This window comes from Aptenodytes forsteri, unplaced genomic scaffold (assembly GCF_000699145.1).
Source record: "Aptenodytes forsteri isolate BGI_AS27 unplaced genomic scaffold, ASM69914v1 Scaffold349, whole genome shotgun sequence".
NCBI lineage: Eukaryota > Metazoa > Chordata > Aves > Sphenisciformes > Spheniscidae > Aptenodytes > Aptenodytes forsteri.
Window position 1 is genome coordinate 613960 of NW_008794452.1, and position 21448 is coordinate 635407.

The 21448-nt window shown below is 45.1% G+C and overlaps 1 protein-coding gene across 1 annotated transcript in view; it reads right to left on the reverse strand.

Annotated features, from left to right (window-relative positions):
• Positions 1 to 5883: 5883 nt before the first annotated feature.
• Positions 5884 to 21448, reverse strand: part of ANK3 (ankyrin 3) — a 164086-nt gene continuing 148521 nt past the window's right edge. Inside the window, exons 43-47 of the mRNA XM_019474926.1 lie at positions 20888 to 20986; positions 12511 to 12594; positions 12328 to 12387; positions 10420 to 10512; positions 5884 to 7280 (exon numbers count right to left, since the gene is read on the reverse strand). Coding sequence (XP_019330471.1) covers positions 10444 to 10512; positions 12328 to 12387; positions 12511 to 12594; positions 20888 to 20986 — 312 coding nt within the window. The 3' untranslated portion in view covers positions 5884 to 7280; positions 10420 to 10443. The remainder of the gene's footprint in view (positions 7281 to 10419; positions 10513 to 12327; positions 12388 to 12510; positions 12595 to 20887; positions 20987 to 21448) is intronic.

The following is a 21448-nucleotide window of genomic DNA, read 5'->3' on the forward strand; positions in this document are numbered from 1 at the left end:
AAGGAAGTTGGTGAACAGGGGATCGCTGTGCGTTGCTGTTTTATAGCCCAAAAGGCTCTCCATAATTGAACATTAGTGTGATGGGAAAAGTGCCAATAAAACTTTTATTATAAATCTTCGCCTTCCTCCAGGATTTAGGGTCAAGTAAATAAAGCCATGCACAATTAGCATACTGTTTTTAGCATCAGCAGTTATGAAAAATGTGGCACGTACATAGATTTTTCTTGAGCAGCTCATTTTTGTGTCCTTCACTAACCTTTTTCTTTCCCAGCAATGGACTATTTTTTATGTCAAGCACTTTGTAGCAGGTTGGGTCTAACTTTCCCATCTCCCGCCCCCTACCCTAGGGTCTGCGTCTCTGTCGGAAAACTGCTGCACTTTCAACAAAGTAAGAATATCTTCCTTCTCACTATCACCATGTTTTCCTTCCCTCGCTCGCTCCAGAGTTAGAGGGGAGCTGAGCCAGGAGCTCTTCTTCCTCCAGCCCTGGTTTGGTGGGATCTGCCCTGAAAACAGAGGTCCCGTTTGCATCCACCCACTCCTGCCGCCCCTTGGCTATCCCAGTGCACAACCCCGGGGCCAAGGATGCAATGGGTCGGCGGTAGCTTTGTCATACGTCATGCACGTAGCTAGCACAAAAAACGAGCCCCTTGCTGATACCCTGCCCAGGATCCCTGCACCAGCCTCAGCCAGGTAACCCCCAGCTCTCTGGCTTGCACCCCCTTCCTGGGGAGAGGGCTGGCAGGGGCGGGAGAGCTGCCCCAGTGCCATCATCGCTGCCCCTGCAGAGCCCTCTGACTGTGCAGGGCCTCGCAGAGCTCTGCAGCTCGCACCGGGGCAGTGGCACCTGCTTTCCTCCAGGCCAAGCTGCTCGCGCTGAGTTTGCTGTCATTGTATAGGTTACATGATAAAAATTGCCACTGATGGACTTCAATGAGTTTCATCAAATTTTATTGACTTGATTGAGCCCAAAGAAGCCCCAGTTATAAACTCCTTCCATAGCGGGCATGGAGAGGTTTGTGGGGGTGCATGCCCCACACCCCAGGCTGCAGCAGCCCCCGGTAGAGCACATCGCGATTTCCTGCACAGTGTGTGCTACAGACAAAGCCCGTGTTAAACAACCCCCCAGGAAATTAGCATTAATTAGCAGGGTGCTGCAATCCTGCAAGCGACTGCCATTAATCCTGCTAATGTCAGCTCTGCACTACAGGAGCTCTTAGAATTTCTGACATTAAAACTATTACCGGCCACAAATAAAATGTAATTGATATTCTTTCAGAAATGGAAAAAGTACGGTAGGATAGTCTGCAGCATTATTATTAGGTAGTGCTATAATCAAATATCAAAGGATGAAAAGAACACCGTATTTAGCAATCGAGTTTATTTTAATAGATGCAATAAAAGTCCCGTGACTTACAATTTTGCCTCTAAGGGGAATGTTCTCACTGGAGAGAATATGAAAAAAAGACAAAAGCACACATTAGATGATTGTCTGCGCTGTTTGCTAGTACTGGCAAGATTTCTGTTTTCCTTCTCAAATGACCATTTATGCTTCAACCTTGTTTTTCCCAAATATCCTGAGCTACTGTTGGAATCAATAAAGTCGGTGCAAAACAAACCAACACCCAGAAAATCCTGTTTGTGCAACATTTAATGTGAAATTTTAAACTCTGCAAATTTAGCTACGGAGTTCCCATTCCAACCTTCACTGTCTGTGTTGTATCAAAACTTCATGGGAGGCAGCAAGCAGCGACATGGCCGGCCTGCGCAGCAGGAGCTGGAGGACTGGGATCTGCCAGCGGTGGGGGACCGCCCTGCCCAGGCACGTACGGTGCTAGCCTGGACAACCCAATAGGTGTGTCTGCCATGGTCGCAGCCTGCTCAGGCGCTGAGCGCTACCCATGGCTGGGCCTTGCTGCAAAGCGTCCTCGGGAGGCTCAAGGTGAGCCAGCAGCTACTAACGGCTGCTGCCACGGTCAAGACCAACTCCCTGAGCTTGAAGGTGCCACATAAATCACCACCAGCAGCAGGAGACATGTCGAGATTCCCCTACACACCTCTGCTACCTGCACAGGCAACCCCACTTTTCTGTCTACGTAAAGAGAGCCTCTGCCTGCCAGAACTACCATTGTGCTTTTCTGACAATTATTTAATCAGAAACATGTATTAGAAAAGAAGTGTCTTTGCAGGATAGAGTATCTGACTATGACAGTGTGCTGCGCGGTAGCCACCCAGCAGCTAACCCATCTTCAGCTCTGGAGCTTTGCTTTTGTATCCTTGTTCTCCCAGGGAATTTTTTTCAGAGTTTGTAGTAGGTTGATTCTGTTGGTCTGGCCGTGCTGTAATGATATCCAGCCTCTGGAAGCTTTCCAAGGAAGTTGGTGAACAGGGGATCGCTGTGCGTTGCTGTTTTATAGCCCAAAAGGCTCTCCATAATTGAACATTAGTGTGATGGGAAAAGTGCCAATAAAACTTTTATTATAAATCTTCGCCTTCCTCCAGGATTTAGGGTCAAGTAAATAAAGCCATGCACAATTAGCATACTGTTTTTAGCATCAGCAGTTATGAAAAATGTGGCACGTACATAGATTTTTCTTGAGCAGCTCATTTTTGTGTCCTTCACTAACCTTTTTCTTTCCCAGCAATGGACTATTTTTTATGTCAAGCACTTTGTAGCAGGTTGGGTCTAACTTTCCCATCTCCCGCCCCCTACCCTAGGGTCTGCGTCTCTGTCGGAAAACTGCTGCACTTTCAACAAAGTAAGAATATCTTCCTTCTCACTATCACCATGTTTTCCTTCCCTCGCTCGCTCCAGAGTTAGAGGGGAGCTGAGCCAGGAGCTCTTCTTCCTCCAGCCCTGGTTTGGTGGGATCTGCCCTGAAAACAGAGGTCCCGTTTGCATCCACCCACTCCTGCCGCCCCTTGGCTATCCCAGTGCACAACCCCGGGGCCAAGGATGCAATGGGTCGGCGGTAGCTTTGTCATACGTCATGCACGTAGCTAGCACAAAAAACGAGCCCCTTGCTGATACCCTGCCCAGGATCCCTGCACCAGCCTCAGCCAGGTAACCCCCAGCTCTCTGGCTTGCACCCCCTTCCTGGGGAGAGGGCTGGCAGGGGCGGGAGAGCTGCCCCAGTGCCATCATCGCTGCCCCTGCAGAGCCCTCTGACTGTGCAGGGCCTCGCAGAGCTCTGCAGCTCGCACCGGGGCAGTGGCACCTGCTTTCCTCCAGGCCAAGCTGCTCGCGCTGAGTTTGCTGTCATTGTATAGGTTACATGATAAAAATTGCCACTGATGGACTTCAATGAGTTTCATCAAATTTTATTGACTTGATTGAGCCCAAAGAAGCCCCAGTTATAAACTCCTTCCATAGCGGGCATGGAGAGGTTTGTGGGGGTGCATGCCCCACACCCCAGGCTGCAGCAGCCCCCGGTAGAGCACATCGCGATTTCCTGCACAGTGTGTGCTACAGACAAAGCCCGTGTTAAACAACCCCCCAGGAAATTAGCATTAATTAGCAGGGTGCTGCAATCCTGCAAGCGACTGCCATTAATCCTGCTAATGTCAGCTCTGCACTACAGGAGCTCTTAGAATTTCTGACATTAAAACTATTACCGGCCACAAATAAAATGTAATTGATATTCTTTCAGAAATGGAAAAAGTACGGTAGGATAGTCTGCAGCATTATTATTAGGTAGTGCTATAATCAAATATCAAAGGATGAAAAGAACACCGTATTTAGCAATCGAGTTTATTTTAATAGATGCAATAAAAGTCCCGTGACTTACAATTTTGCCTCTAAGGGGAATGTTCTCACTGGAGAGAATATGAAAAAAAGACAAAAGCACACATTAGATGATTGTCTGCGCTGTTTGCTAGTACTGGCAAGATTTCTGTTTTCCTTCTCAAATGACCATTTATGCTTCAACCTTGTTTTTCCCAAATATCCTGAGCTACTGTTGGAATCAATAAAGTCGGTGCAAAACAAACCAACACCCAGAAAATCCTGTTTGTGCAACATTTAATGTGAAATTTTAAACTCTGCAAATTTAGCTACGGAGTTCCCATTCCAACCTTCACTGTCTGTGTTGTATCAAAACTTCATGGGAGGCAGCAAGCAGCGACATGGCCGGCCTGCGCAGCAGGAGCTGGAGGACTGGGATCTGCCAGCGGTGGGGGACCGCCCTGCCCAGGCACGTACGGTGCTAGCCTGGACAACCCAATAGGTGTGTCTGCCATGGTCGCAGCCTGCTCAGGCGCTGAGCGCTACCCATGGCTGGGCCTTGCTGCAAAGCGTCCTCGGGAGGCTCAAGGTGAGCCAGCAGCTACTAACGGCTGCTGCCACGGTCAAGACCAACTCCCTGAGCTTGAAGGTGCCACATAAATCACCACCAGCAGCAGGAGACATGTCGAGATTCCCCTACACACCTCTGCTACCTGCACAGGCAACCCCACTTTTCTGTCTACGTAAAGAGAGCCTCTGCCTGCCAGAACTACCATTCCAGGTACAACCACGGCTTTCTTCCTCATCAGTATCAGGTACTAACAGGGCACCAGGCAGAGGAGAGAGAGGAGTCAAATGAAACGCTGCCTTTTGGATGCTGTTACAGAGAGGTGAAGTGAGGCTCTTCTACAGCGCTGCTCCTGCCTTCCTGCTGGTGGTCACCACAGCCTTTGCTTCCAACTGTAAAATCATCATGTAATATTAAATATATACACCCACACACCATTTACTAAAAACATTCTTTTTCATTCAGCTGATCCAGGTACTCATGAGCGGGAGGGAGGCAGCTAGACAGCGAGGTCTCCAGGAGTACGGTCACTCCTGTTGGACTGTGACCTGCAATAAGATGTGTTTGCTCTCCAGTGGCCTAAGTGACATTTGCCCTCCAGACTCTGCCGTAAGGACCTGAACCATCAGCGTTGTACCAGCGGTATCCAGACCTAGGTAAAATGTGCATTGCAGCACAGACTGGCTGCTAAAACGATGAAAACCACTTCATTTACTGCCACTGCTTCAAAAGCTGGCAGCCCTAATAACTCGGAGACACTGACAAACCAACCTGTTACGCTCTCCTGAAGCCAAGTGCTTTTCACCACAGTCAGGAGAGCTTTGCTGACTGACCTCAGCTGAGGACTGGTTCCTGTGTGGGCCAGCAGATAACAAGCAGCAGACTGAGTTGGATCTGTAGCAGCGGTGCTTCCTCAGGTGCCAAGCTGGGGTAAAATACATCACCTTCACGTTGCCTTGAAAGCCAGGTAAAACTGAACCCTGAGTAATAAATTTCATTTATTGCACCCGAGCAGAAGCCTGCAGTCCAGAGCAAGGAGTGCGTACCGATGCTGCCTACAAAACTTTGTTCTGGCAACATTTTATGTATATAGTGGTCCATCACCGATAATACACAGGAAGTCCATGCAATATACAGGAGATGTACACTTTATTTACGTCATCTGCAGTGAGCTGGTTATCGGTCTCACTGATACATGCTGGGAAAAAACCTGCTTTCGGCAGTGCTTTTCCTGGTTCTCGATGGGGCGAAAGAAATTAAAGGAGGTCCAGAGTTAACACGTGTTGGAGAAGAGGCTGCGCACACCCCTGTTGCACAGGTCCTTTCCCCACGCCTGAGGAGGTCTCCTACATCCCAGGGAGGTGGGTTTTCCTTAGCTTTGCTGAGGATGTGCTGGCTGCTGTGTTTTCCTCCCATTCCCCCCACCTGGAGACAGACTGCCAAGCGATGGCCTGTCACACTGGGAAGACGAGGAGGTGGATCAGACAAAAGAAACCGAGAGGAAAAGAAGCAAAAAGCCAGGGGTGATTAATGGCTGGCCTTGCGAAGCCGCCCGTCTATAGGGTACAAGAACACTGCCAAATACACGTTATCCAAGAGTTTTAACACAATTTATTTTATGCTTAAATAATCAACTAGATCATCCAGTGTTTGTTGTTTTCATACATATGTAATTAGAGCTATTATCAATGAATGCTGTTTCCATATGAATATAATCAACAAATTAAAGTATTTCACCAAAACCCAAATAAAAATGCCCTTTAAAACACAGCAGCCTTAACAACCTAATATTACACTGCTAGGATGATTACAGATGATTGGCTTACTGAAAGATTCTACATCTTATAGCCAGTACACAATACAGTAATAATTTTACAGCGTGCTGCCAGTCTATTAGCTAATAATTTCTCTTCAGTTCATTTAAAAATATCCCAAACTTGTGCTCCTTAGAGCACCAACCCACTTCTAAAGCTGCAAGCATTACCCCCGTTATAAAGCGAGAACAGATAGCACCCCCCTCCCCATAATGCAACTACTGTATATGTTATGGGTTTTAGGTCATTTCATTGAAAAATTGGCAACAGCAACAAATATTAGATGAAGGGCTTTGTGTTTACAGATAAAATCTTATTTTTCATGTTGCGGTATAGTGTTTGCAAAACTGGAAAAGATTTAATCAAAATAAGGTGAAACACATGCATCAAAATATTAGTACTCTGAAGAAAAATTTTCACAGAACTACAGAATTCCTCATTTTGGGAATCATTTAAATTTGCAGCAGATTTTAAAGATTTTTTTAAAATCAAGCTAGCGTTTTTGCATATACAAACATTATAATTGCTAATATACAAGAATCTGTGAAGATACACCCAGAATATCCCTGTAGGTGCAGCCATTTGAGACACCTAGCCTGCTCAATGCATTTGCAATATTCTGTTTGTGATCGAAAAGGCAGTGCCTTATCAACATTTATTCTATTTTGTTAGAATTTATACAGTGTTATTTATTTACAGCAAAACTATTGATGTTTAAAAAAGAAACAAATAGTGTTTTATACCCTGACAGTTTGGGTCCAAGAAAAATAAGGCGAGCTGTTGTGGATTTTAGTAATTTTAGTGTCTTTCCATGGTTTAACCATTTCGTCTTCGTACATCCCCTCTGGCCACAGGAATTTATTTCTTTTGAGATGACATCAAACTGCTTGAAAGAAGCTGTTAACAGCATGGCATCTTGTATATACACTGCATTGGTAACTGCGCACCCTCCAATCCTGTGAATGAACATGAATTTCCATGCTCTGTAAATTGGCTCATGCTAAATTAATTTTTTTTGTTTGGTTTTTTTTGTGTTTGTTTTTGCATAAAAACCATGCGGTTAATGTGTGGAAGCAGCAAACACACGCACACTTTTATAGGTGAATGTTTAATTCCTGTTGATTTTTCTTCTGTAAGTGTCCCTCTAGAATACTGGCAGTAAAAGCACACAGTCCTATGGAAAGAAAAGATAGCACAGATCATTTCAGAATATCTCGTTAGAATCAATTTTGAGCCTTTCCCTGACTAAACAGGAATGTTCTAATTGGCATTATGGAATTCTGCAATGGGATAAATCACACACTTTCTAGGTAGGTAATGACATTAGTTGAGCTCCCAGCATGAAGGGAAAATGCAGCTGCTGATGTCCACGTTGCTCGTGAACTGATTTACAAATACGTTTGCAACATGCTGCATTTTGTCACCCCAGAGAAAGTACCAGCTCGTCAGATCCGATGATGACAAGGAATAGGTACTCTCTATAGCAGAAGAAATAGCATCATCTCCAGAATGAGAGAGCTGCTGCTTTCACAGCACGTTTTTGTTTATTGTTTGCAAGCATCCTCAAAGTGGTGGAAAACCTGCACTTCTCGCACATCCACCTCTGCCAGTCACTCGGGGAACGTGACCGGGAGAGCCAGGAATGCGGAGTCCAGCCTTTAGGAGGCTTGGCGAAGGACAAAGCGGGGAAGAGGAGCAGCCCCATCCATCTCCTGCCTGGCTCGTGTGAGTGGCACCAAGGAGACAGGGGATCCCAGCTCCTGCTCTCTCGCCCATCCAAAACTAGTCATGCAGCCATGCAAATAAGGACAGCAAGTTTGTTACATCTGCTGTACAACAGCAATGTCTTGCAGCAAGGAGGCAGGAAGCAGAAATACAAATGGGAGCTGAAGACCTGCGGGCTCCCCAGCACCTGGGCGTAGGGAAGCCTGTTTGGGAGGGCAGCTTGCGCAGCGCCTGCAGGATTCAGGCTGGCATGGACATGCCTGTTTACTAATCAGGTCACAGGTCCACACACATTCCCCAGGAGTGCTCGTGCTCTCCTTCTATGCTAAAACAATCTGTCCTTGCCCACATCTACAGTTGTCATAAATCTATCCTGCTACTAAAAGCCGCCTATTCACATTGCAGCACTCATGCCAGCTTGCACAGTGCTGTCCTGCAGAATTGCGTGCAAAAGTTCTTGGCTTTTCCTTTCCACCTATATTTCGCAATGGGTTTATTTGCAATGGTGACAAAGACATTTTTACAGCAAAATCTAGCTAACATTGTGATTTTTTTCAAACATTCAAAGGAAAAGCAACACCTCTGCCTCCCAAACAGGATTTATCTTTTGTGATCAAGAAACAAACTGGTTTTCCATCAGAATCCCCTGTCTGTGCAAATACATCCACTTCTGCATTCAAATAAAATATTTTCAATAGACTCTCGACTGGGCTTACAATTACTTAATGCACATTTGGTCATGCTTATCATATCAAAGCATGGACCACAGAGATTCATCTTATGGGACAAAGCTTCCCCCTGAGCAAAGGTTTATTATCTAAGGAAGACTCCCCAAGTTCCTCAGGGGCTCTAGCACGGAGGAGTTGCCTACTGAAAATCACAGGAGAAATGCATCAGCAGTCATGGGAGCAAATCTGGTTCTGAGGAACTCAGACTCTGGCTTTCTGAAGGCCAGAACATGTTTCATACATTAGGCAAGGACTGCCTTATTAATGCCATTTTATTTTAAAATGAAATGCTTCTCCCTTATCCCCAATGTGTGTTGCATCACACTTGCATGCCGGCAGGCTCTTTATCTGCACTGCTTATGGGGTTCAGTGCCCCATCTTGCCTTCAGTGCCTTCAAATTCACGAATTTCCACTGGTTTCCCCCTGAGGATTGACAGTGGAGAAACACGGGAGCCAACTTGGGACACAATGTCATACAAGCAGCGCCATCCCTTTGGCTTGCTTTCCTCCCATATCCTTGAGCTCCATGAAGGAGAAAGACATGTCAAAAGAATTACCTCCCTTTTCAAAACATTAAATATTTTATGAGTATGTTGAGCAGCAAGCCGCGTGAAGTGGTATTATTCTATTAGCACACGTGGGAGGGCTCTCAATAAAAGCAAGAATTCAGCGGTCGTGTTAGGTGGACACAGTAGGTGCTTACCAGATGCTGAAAGCACGCCAGTTGCCTCGCAGAGCTCAGTCCTTTGGGCTTGATCCCATAAAGCCCTCATCTAGATCCCACACACCGAGTGCCGCTGGTCTCAAATGGCACTACTCTCACGCACAGAAAGCCCATATGGCCAGGTGGCTTTAGGGGCTACCTTACATTGCAGCAGTCAGAAGGGACAGGAGACAGGAGAGACTCTGCTTCTGTCCTTTACCTCCACATCACTATCCGGTACGTTTTCCAGGTCCTGTTTATCCTGTTCTTAAAACCTACAGTCAATCCTATGCCAGATGTATAGGAAAAGGATAACACATAGGCTTGCACTTCATAAACTCTTCCTCTGCCCAATTCCTAAAACCCACCAAAGCTAAGAAAAGTTCTGAGTAGAAAAAAGACATGAACATGGTAAACGTACGCACTTGAAGCCATGACTGACTGACCAGCGTTGATAGACACAGACTCGCTCCTCCCGTATTTACAGGCACATTTGCTGTGTGACTATAGCTATGTGATCAAGACAAAGCAGCCTCTGGCTTCATGGTGCTCTGGCATGCCGTTACAGAGCCCCTGCAAGGGTGTCTTAGTCTGTGCATTTGGTTTTAGTTTGGGAAACCCTTATACTGTCAGCTGCTGTTTTATTACAATCGTTAAGGCTGGATCAATAAAATTCACAAGAAACAGTTGGTAAGGATTATTTGTTGGCAAATATTGAGACACTTCACTGGCTCTTACAAGGACTTTGACTTGCATAACTGCCCTCAGATCACATGCGCGACAGTGGAAGAAGCCTTTCACTCCCAGTAGATTTACTTGTGTGCAGCTCCTTCACTATTTGTGTTTAAGTTGACTTTTAGGAATAGAAAGTGTCGTGGATTACAAACACTAGACTTTGTAAAACTCCCAAAAATCTTACACGTGGGTCAGTATTGCTTTGCTTTATGTTCCAAGGAGTAAAGGTCAGTTTCTATACATGAACTCAAGGTCATTTTCTGCTTACAAGATCAAGGGCCATCTATTCAGCTTTGCAGCTCGAAAGCAATGTCAAGGTAGCAGAGGCAAGCCGTTGAGCAGCTCAGGTGCTAGCCCCCGTGCTGCGCAGCGCTGTGCTGGCAAAATGCTTTAGCAATGGAAGAAAATTGATCACACTGACCGTTCAGTGGTCGGCTTTCAGCTTTCACGAGTAACTTTTCTTCTCCACGTGTCTGATTTCTTTCTTTGTCTTAACCTTATAAGCTTCTCCCTGCTTTAAAGGAAAAGTATAAACATTAACATAGTCTGCAGAGTGCTTGTAATTATAAACCTGCTTCCAAAACAGGCTCCACATTTTGCTGTAACAGGATAAGTAAAAAGCAGTTAAATCACATTAATGCTTCACTTCAGAGATATACACAATCTACTTATCCACTCTGCTGAGCTGCAAAAGCACAGACCTGAAATATCATCTTCAGGTAGAAAACAGAGGTCTACAATTTCAGCACGACCCCTGGGCTAGAGTGCTCGACTGGCAGCCCTCAGCAGAGCCCCTGCCATCAACTGCAGGGGGGTTCAGCGCCACCGTCAAGGAAAATCATCTTTCCCAACCGGCCTCTCGGGTCAGCCAGGATTGGCGGACATTTCCAACAGCACAGGCCATGGCTGCTGTTATGATGTTTCACAACGTCTGTGCTTTAAAGGGAGCAGGTTAGTAATGGAATAAAGGGAGGAGGAAGAAAGCCAGCAAAAACCACCACTGAAGCAGCGCAGAAGTAAAACCAATGACAGTGACAAGCATTGCAGGTTTCAGTGTCTTTAAAACAGCAAACCCCAAAATAAAGTTCCTCTTTGCTCATTAGAAGTAGCTCAATAATCATCTAAAAATAAATACTCCAGTAATCACAAGCCTCATTCACATCAGAGAAAGGCATCTGTTTATGTGTGGTTATCGGCAGAATTTACCCCTTGGGTGATCTGCATCGATGTATTTGTAACTATTTGTAGTTTTCGACTAATCTAATCTGGTGCAGCAAATTGAAAATGTTTCCTCTTTGCTGGGCAGGATTTATTTTTTCCCTGATAAAGGACTACGAAAGAGGAGATGGAAATATGTTTGTTTCGACTCTCCTATTTCTGTGTTGTCATCCCCCCCTTCTTTTCCTTTTTTTTTTTTATTACCAGCAGAAAAAGGCTATCTTTGTTTCTGAATCTGTTTTCACTCAGACAAAAATTCCATTAACCCCAATGACAACTTTACTGGAGCAAAGACCTCCCAGGCCCATGCACTGGGGAACAAGGCATGAGCTCCCCTGAAGCCATTTGTCTCCAGAGGTGCTGCCCGTTCCCCTGAGGCCTCCTTGGGACAGAGGACAGCTCGAGGCGCAGCCTGCCCATACCCCTGGAGCCCCCTGCAAGAGGGGTTGGGGTGTGCTGGGGAACAACAGGCCTGCCCTTCCCGCTGCCCTCCTTTCTTTTTGGGGGTTCTGAAACTGGGCACGGTCCAGCCCTGCAGAAGCACTTCCGATTTTAATTGCCAGGGACAAAATCCTGTCTTGGTGCTTGCTTGTAAAGGGTACCATTGCTTGGGTATGTTCATGTTGCCCTGAATCCTGCAAACCCTCAGTCACTAGCATAGGGGTATTACGCAGGTGAGCGAGGGGCTGGTGGGGACCAGACTGCAGCTTATTCCTTTGGGCTGGTGAAAAAAGCAACACACTACACCTATAGGTGTAAGGCACAAATTCTGCAAGGGCTTAACCAAACCCACAGACATGGCTCATCTTGATGGCACAAAACAGGCCCCAAACCTATGGTTTAAGCCTGCTGCCTGTTATACAGAAACAGCCCTTAATGCTTCTGTGCCGACATAATTCAGCTGGGCCCCCTTGACGCAGCTCCTGCCCGCACACAGCACAGAGACCCCTGCCCCGTTACCCACACGCACAACTTGTCAATAACCGCAAGCACTGCACTTTGCCAAGGCTTCTTGTTAAATGCAAACCTCCAGCCCTTTAGCAGCACTTTCTAGCAGTCAACACAACCCTCTGTGTCTACTGTTATTTCCTGGTAGTCCCCGTTCCATTACCATTTCACCAACTTTCCTCTCATGGGGGATAACAACGCGTCTTACTACCTTCCGGGTGATCTGTGGGAAGCAATACATGAAAAGTATTGATTTTTTTTCCCCCTAGATTCTAAAGGGAGAAAGTATGTTTAAAGAAGTTACTTGAATGCAAAGACTCAGAGCAGTGATGTAATTCATGATTACTTTTCTCCTGATGACGTTGCCTTCTTCGTCGGTAAACTGTTCCTCTGTTACAGATTCACCAGGAATGTTTTTTGCTTCCTCACCCTAAAGAACGTGTTATAAGATTAGCAATATAGCCTATATTCTGCCAAACCCACACATATTTCCACACCAATCCAAGCAACAAGCACATGCTAGCTTCAACTTTATGTAGCGGTTTGCTTTATGTCACACAAATAGTATGGAAGCCTTGCTCATTTAGCATGCCAATACCTGTGCATTTATTCTACAGAATGTGTCCTTAAAGCCTGTAGTGAGCTTCTAGCACATTGCTCTTATTAACTAATTCATGACATGAAGCTCTCTGGGCAACAAATCATCTTGCGGTCAGTCTGAGTCCTATGAGACGGAGGCACAAATTCATGACGATAGAATCTCTAACCAGACATCCATTAGCTTTTCACAGCTTCTCAGTGCTCAGCACACACAGAAACATGGTCTAATAGCAGAATAAGGTGGGGGAAATTGGGGATTTAAAAAGACAGCTCTGCCTATAGCTTGCTAAACACAAAATCTTAAACACACGCACAAAAGACAAGACTTCTCAGCATTTACAAAATGGAGAAAGGTATCTTACGTGACTCTTTTCCTGGCACGGTAACACCTGCCAACCTGCCGAGCAGCCTCAGCAGCCTGGTGCACGACTTACTGAGATCGGCAGGACTCCAGCCATCGCTTCTTGTAGTACCAGCAGTTTGTAGGACCAGTGTAAATAAATGTAAAAGCAGTTTCCTAACTGCTATGCTAGTGACGTAATACCACTACAAGAATTATTGTTCGAATTCTAAATAAATGACGTTACTTTGGAGTCTAAGGCTAGCTGGCAGTCACGAACTTATGTTCCAGAAGAACTCTGACGATTTTACATCATAAAGTCATGTTTCCAAACCTGGGTGCTGAAGCAAGCGCTGCATTTGATGCTTCAAAAATATCCATTGTCTGTGCTTATTTATTTCATATAAACGAAACAAATATAATCATAATGTAGCTGGCCTACATATGAAAAATTTCCACACATAAATGAATAACCCTTTAAACAAACAAACAAAAAAAATCCTTAAAACTTTTATTTCCCCTCACCCTCAACACACTATGGAAAAAATGGCAACTAGAGAGAGGAAGCAGAAAGAAACATTGTATAAAACATGTTATATCAATATCAACAACAAAATAATATTTGTAATGAGATTATCACAGCTCAACATCAAACTTTCATAATGCTTCCATGTACTAAGCAGCAGGGCAAATATAATTCCTATTTACTGTGGTCTATACGCTACATAGCTGTCTACATAAGCTCCTGGCACTGCTCTATAACGAATAAATACAGTGATGCCATGTTTATTTTTTTAAAAATTTTCCCTACAAACACAGCTTTTTCAATATGTACATTATAACATTAGGTTTGTATGCTATTTCTAAGCTCTAAACCAAATAAACCTTTCCTTTTGTTTACAAGCCATTTGCTGTCTTTTCTATAGCCAAGCTTTTCCATTTTCCTTGCTTTAGAGGGACTGCAGTAGGCAGAAACCAGAGGGGAGTACTGAAGAGCAGAGTGCCGCAGCTCTGCCGCTAACGGAGCCCCCGATCAGCATTCGTCATTATTCAGAAGTGCAGAATTTTTGCTTATTTCATATTGAAAGCTGTATCGAAATCACCACTTGCTAATTAAGTAATTAAGCAGTTTCGGACATTTTACACGTCTTTCCCCCCACGCTGTCACAGGCTATATATAAACTGTAAAACTTGTTGAATTTTGATGCTTCAGGAAGCATCACCGAGAGAAGGGCAGGCTCCACAGCCAGGCGGACGTCACTGCATAGGGACGTAAGGATGAGGTCCGGCGTCTGAGATACACCTGGGGCTGAAGGGACCTAGCTGAGGTCCCCAGGCCTGGGAACGGTGGCATCCCTACAAGAAGCACGGCAGAACAAACAGCTGCTGAAGCCTTCAGAGGAAGCCTGGGTTGGGCCCATACAATTCATTCCCCAGAAGGACTCTGCTGAGGGGTCACGGGAAGGAGAAATTATATACCTGCCCAAGCACTGACATCAGGCTATGCGCAGCAGGAGGGAAGTAAGAGGCTGGCCCCCCTGGTGAGCGGTGCCCCAATGACTGCAGCCTGCTCCTTCTTTTCTCATGAGCGAGACAGCAGAAATGAGAACGGCACAGGGACTGCTGCTTTGGCAGGGGCGCGATGATTGGGTAAAGGTTTTGGGAACTGAAACCTATGGGGTTTCCTAGCCACAAGGAAACAGGGGGAAATACTGATTCTGGAGATTTAATACTTTAATTAGAAGCATAGCAGATGGGGAACCAGCTGCACAGTTTCTTTCCTGGCCTCTCACCCATGGGCTGAGAGACTCCCCAGCGGGCTCCCGTGCGGTGCCCTAAGGGACAGGAGGGAACCCTCGCCCAGACATTCCTCCCACCCCATGGAACACAGAGCTACGGAGAGGTTCCCTCTCGTGAACAGGATCTCCAAAGCCACTATAATAAAAACCATGAAAAACAGAAATAAAACAACATGGCCAGTAGCAAGGTCACCAGACTACTTGGCACGCCAATACTGCTTGCGTGTACTGGTCCTTTGACTCCTTACTGCTGCTATGAGTAAGGTTATTCCTTAAAACAAGTTAGTGAGAATTACTTTGTTCAGCTTTAAAATGAAAAATGTATTGATGCACTGAAAGATGTCTCTTGGAAGAAAATGCAGTTTTAAAAGTATGGTGAATCTTGGTTTTTAATTAGCTACATGCTCCTTTAAGCACAGTTTAAGGATAAATGCTGTAAATACTGAGCAGTCAGCACACATGAAATCCAGCTTTCACAATTCTCTTGCTGGTGGGTAGTTAAACAAATTGCAGGAGGGCTCACAATCGGCAGGAGGTAGATCTGATTTACTGACGTTTCTAATCCTATGCAGTTATAAAGACGGATGTTTGCTAGGAAAAAAAACCCTTACCCACTGGCAGTTTTACTTGTCAGATCTCAAACCAGCTTTGGGTTAGAATGGCACGTTAGATGACCTTGTCAACAAAAGCTGTTTTTAAACACAAAGCTGGTGCATCTGCATCACAGCTAAAGAATAAAATTCGTTCTGCTGCATCATACTTATGTGGGCTTCATTTTACCCTTGACCAGTCGAAATCACTGTCACAATACCAAGAGCTTTAGAAAGGCAGGGAGAAAACTTAATACCATGATTACTGGGAACTCGGTTATATCCCTGGGACTAAACCATACAAAGGCTGCAGTCTACAAGCCTCAGCCCCAGAACATGCCAGGAAGCTTTGCAAAGCAGAGTGCTTTAATGTCACCCTGCTCACTGGAGTGTAGTCCTGCCAAAACCAGCTGGTATCCTCTCTCTGCTGCTCTCCAGGGCAGGAGAAGCAAAGAGCAGCTTCCTCAAAGTCTTCTGCCAGCTCCACTGATTTTCTTAACAGTTATTTGCAGATTATGGGTGTTCCCAGGAACCTCCAGATAAATGAAGTTATACAGTCGGTGCTGCAGTATTGTGCCAAAGTTCACTGCAGATTTGTCGGAGCTCTGGTTTTCTTTCATGTTTGTTTTGTTACTAGAGGGATAATAGTCCCTTTTATTCCTCCTATACGGCTAGTGTTGTTGTAACAGTGGAGAAAAAAGGTGCGGCTGGATGTCTCTTACCCAGACGGATAAAAAGGAATTTAAAAACAGACAGAAATAAGCAAGATGGAAAGATCCTAAATATTTAATTTTGCCAAAGACCAGGGGCAATGCTGCAATGGGAACAGGAGCTGTACAGAGTGCTCAGACCTCTTCCCTTACTGGCCTAAGCCACCATCAAAACATAATCCTTTCAGTCTCAAGATCACATTCTTGTAATGCATAAACAGCAGCTGTGCCTCGGTCTCCTTGGGGTCTCAAGCCTCTGTGGCAGTGGCGGTAGAAACAAACATCTTTCATTAAGGTCATTTTCATTAGTGAGTTCTGCCTGCTCAGAACCTTGTTCATCAGATGCCACGACTCTCCGCCTGTGTCTGTGCTGAGTCTGTACTTACTTGTTTGCAGATGTATTGCTCAAGCCACACGGGGGGAAAAAAACATCCAACAAACCAACAGGCAAGCCAAGGAGACCTGGAAGGAAACGGTGCCGCAAATGGGGCAGAGTATAGTCCAATACTGGGAGCTGGGTCATAGGTCTGTTGTTTGTTGCATGGAGGACAACATGATGAACAGACCTTATAACAGCACTTGTAGTCTGTGTTTTAATTTACCTCTGTGTTATGTTACTGAGGCCAGCAGCTCCGACCCTGCCAGTCCCTCCCAGGGTGAGACGGAATGAGGGCACTTACAGAGCAGAGCAATTCTGCAGCTCTCCCAGCCTGGCAGGGACTGCAGTGGAGAGGCTGCACACAGCTGAATACACAAATGGAAATGCTTCCCATGTGCCTTATGTGGGGCACGGGCCCTGAATTCTTCTCACCTACAGGATGGCCACATTCTCCCTTTCCATAAATAAGTTTCCTCTGAACAATAAGATCACAAAAGCTGCTGGTTCTAGTTCTGACTGACTGCTGCTCAGGCTCCCATGCCACTCCTCCAGTGCAGGCTGAACCAAACCCTCCACAATCAGTAATGGAGGGTTTCATGGGCAAAATGCACGGAAAGAGACGAATAAATCTTTAATAAAAATTGGCAAGAAATAACAAAAGTACAAGATACAAAATGACATCAGATTTGAATAACCCCCGCCTAGAAATCTATTTTATTTTCCATTACAAAATTCTACCATAAACCTTTTGGCAAGAATCTTACTAAACAGTTTTTGCCAAAAATTTGTACCCATGAAAGATTTAACAACCTCTGAAAAAGCATGAAAAATTAGACACTGATTTCTGTCATGACTGAATAAAAGGAGCTTTGGATCAGGCTCTGAATGTGCACATTGTGGCAGAACTCTTATTTTTCCCTTGTGTGCTAATTGCTCGCATTCCTGCACTACCATAAAAACCCGTTTCTTTTGCAATGCCCCCCCCCCCCCCAACAGAAGAGGGGAAAGGAAGCAAAACCAAAAACATCTGCACTACCTTGAGGTTAGAATACGATCCTATTACATGTGGAAATGGGCATCAGTCCTTGCTTGTCTGGTTTTATGGGCTCAGCCCTCTAAGTGCTAAATCCCATGGGAATGTGCTCGAGAGTGCTGAACACTTGACAGGACTCAGCTCTCGGCCTGCTGGGAAAATACCTCCGGGGGAGAGAAAAGCCTTTCTCCATATTTGGGCCAGGACAGAGAACTAAGGTAGCAGTTAAACGGAAATAATAGTGTTAGCAATAATGCAGAATGGCACTGAAAGAAAAAACAAGTTGGGAAAGAAAAACAAAGGTAATGAAGCAATTCAGCCCTGACAATAGCTGTGGAGGCACATAGCAAAGTCTTTTTTCCATAGGACTCAATTTATCCTCAAGGTTTTGGCGTTACCAAACTTTATCCCTGCAGGCTACGTGAGTACCTCTGTTGCTTTAATGCAACATGCAGGCAGTAATGAATATATATGCTACGGTAAAACAACACAGATCCCATGTGCAGCTCTGCCCAGCGGAACCTCCAAGTGCACCGCCGTCCCCTCCCCACTGCTGCTGTTGGCACAAGCCAGCAGAGTGGGGTCACAGCACGGGCAAGCACTGCCATCCACTTATGAAGCCTGTGCCCAGGTTTTTCAGATGTTCAAACCATTTTTTTTATTCCAGAAAATGCAAACTCGACAAAGATTTCCAGGGCTGGCTCCTAAGTAACCTAACGTAAATCGGTACAGGATAAGTACTGCCCTGGTCCAGGCATGACTGCAGAAAAGCACTGGGCATTTCATTGTCAGTGTGTGGCAGGCTTGCTGCCTGGGGGACGAGAGAGCTGGAAGGAAAATGCCTCCTACTCTGCATCGCCCCTTAACAACTATTTGGCTAGCCAGGAATGTCAGAAAACACAGGAGTAGGAGAGCCCGAATCCCCTCTCGCTACTGCTCCGTGCAAGCAATGCCAGGCCCGCTCAGTGCGAGCCTCAGAGAGGGGCACTGGGGCTGTGGGGTCGGGCACAGCACTCGCTCGCTGGGCACTCGGGCACTGGCGGGAGAGAGCCTGCTGCTCCAGGCTGCTGCTCAGGGCCCTGCAGCAGAAACACGGGAGTTATTTTTGCTCCGCCGGTTGAGAGTGCTGCTCCGTGCCTCTGAGCACTACATCCTGAGACCTCTTCCCTGAACGAGGACCTGTTCCTCAGCTTGTGCATGCTCTCGCTGTGACTGCAGTTGACCCAAACGGAACCTCTGCTCCCAGGAATGTGCAGAAATTAAAGTCCAGATCCCTACCAATGTTAAAACTCGATTCTTCCATTTCATACCGCTATTTCATGAACTTTACCTGATCAAAATACCTATGGAAATTGTTGTTTCCACTATCAAACTCTTTCTCTAAAAGGCCTGATGATCGCTGCTTTGAAAATTTTTCTTGTTCTGTTTTAAGCTTGTCTTGAGATGCAGAGTGGGGGATAAAAAAGAAGCTATAAATCATCAGAAAATGACAGAAGTATCACATGTATTTTCTAATCGAGAGACAGGTACAGCTCTAATCCAGTTCAGATCAGACACGTTCCCAACAGAGCAGGTTCAGCCGCCTCCACTCACCACGCACCCTCCCGACTGCCTCTGCACTAGCTGCGGATTACAACACTATATATGCTGCTTTATTGTTGCTCTGTTAAAAGTTCAACCCCACATTATACCAGCACATTTAAAAACAATTTTCTATGCCTTTCTCTAAACACAGTGGATGTACTTGGAAAGAAGTGAAGGCTGCCTTTTATATACTTTCTCTTTTCTACTCTGACATTTCCTGACTCCAAACCAGTGGACACTAAAATAGTTCAGACATAAATTGGGTGGGGGACCTCAGCCACAGGCCAACTATGCAGCCTTTAAAGCTTTCAGCACATGGATACTTATGTCTTACCAGAAACGCTCTTCCAGCATTTGAGGGTCTGTAATCACCCACGGGCTGCCTGCCCCGTTTGAAAACAGAAACCACATTTCTATTTCTGACCAGTCATGTCTTATCTGCAGAGGGTATTACTGATGAAGGGTTATACCCCGACCTGCCCAGGGCCTTTCATGGAAGGCAGCAGGTTCCGCCTGTAAAGATGAGGTATCGGACAAAATATTCACTCCTACTGAGCTCATTTTTGCAATTCCTGCCTTGTCCTGAACGGGAGCACGACTGGTATACTGAAGAAATTCAGGGTGAAGACAGTCAGAAATGTCATCCTGCCTTTTCCAAAAGTGTCTGTATCTTAGAGAGATCAGTAGCTGTGCAGAGCAGCCTATCTGCTATCCACATTATACAAAAGGTGCAGTGCCTGTATGCATACTCTTCTCCATAAAGCATACAAATAACAGCGATATAGATATGTGCAATCAGAGTGTCACAAATCATTCCTAAAGTAACAATTACATCTTAGGCAAACTCAGCTAGTGCTGTAATAGCACTATGGTGGCTGGCTGTCTTTTTCATGGCTTGACTACATGATTTTCTAATACAAAACTAATAAATCCTGTAAGTTACCGGGGGATTAACATAACGGTTTCCGACGCAGAATTCATTTCTTATGCTATATGCTGCGGGCAAATAATGCCATACTATATGACCATACAAGAAAAAATACGAGGGCAAATGCAATCATTTGTATGACTATGCCATTGTTATCAGTATATAAAGTATATTGTGCTGTAAATAAAGGCCATCTGTAAATAAATGTACTAAATAAAGCCTACTGAACGCAATACAAAAACTCTTATTAACTTTGGTAGGTTTTAAATCGGGATCATCTGCTGTTTTGAGGAGGTTTTCCAGAACACATTAAGCACTTAGGGACCACAATTTTCAACCAGAGTACATGGCTCATACTGTCCTATATCCCACTCACATACATTCCTGCAATTTTTTAACTTGTAATTTGGATTTTTTTTTTTAAGAAAATAGAAAAAAGGAAAAAAAAATTGTCACCCATATCTGTCTGCAATTCATTTTGCTCTACATCAGACCAACACACTGCATCTAGCTGTAGTCTTTAAGATGCCATGCAGAACAGTGGCAGTGAAGGACACAACATGCCATGCAGCACAGTTGTTTTCCAGCAGAAGACAACCATAAACCTCTGGGTTAAGCGAGGAAAGGCCACCTAGCATTTGGTTATAAATACATACTGGCAATGGAAAGCACACCAGTATGCCAAAACTGACATTCTGACACAGCAGTCCAAACCCACGTCCATGCCAACATCGCCTCAGGAATGCAAATCACAAAATACCTTCAGAATCAACCGCCGTCGATAAACTCTTGTAGTAATTCTCTGCTCTTCATCTGAGCTCGAATCACTCTCAATCTCACTGTCACTGTCACTACATTCCTAATAAATGCAGTTTTAGTACATTTGAACAGCACATTTACAAGACAGAACATGCTGAACAGGACTAGAAGAAGAAAACAGAGGTTATCATGGACAATGTGTTTCCTGTCTCTATTATGTATGTTATGACTTGCAGTTTTGCTCTTAAAGTATATCGTGGGAGGAGACCTTTTTGCTCCTTGGCATGCTGTAGCTTGATAAGTATAGCAGGTAAGGAATATCTCAGCAGCTCTTAAGTCTTAGAAAATGGTATTTGGAATGCATCTGACCTGCGGAGTTTCTAAATCTTACATAGTTGTTAAAAATTGTGTGTACAAAAAACCCTTGTCATAACTGCTTCTCCTCAAAAATTAATGTTTCAAACAAACTGTATGGATTCACAAGGTATGGGAAGTGAATTCCCACATAAAGAAAGACAACAGTCACACAGAAAGATTCAGTGGAGCACCTCCACAAAGAAGA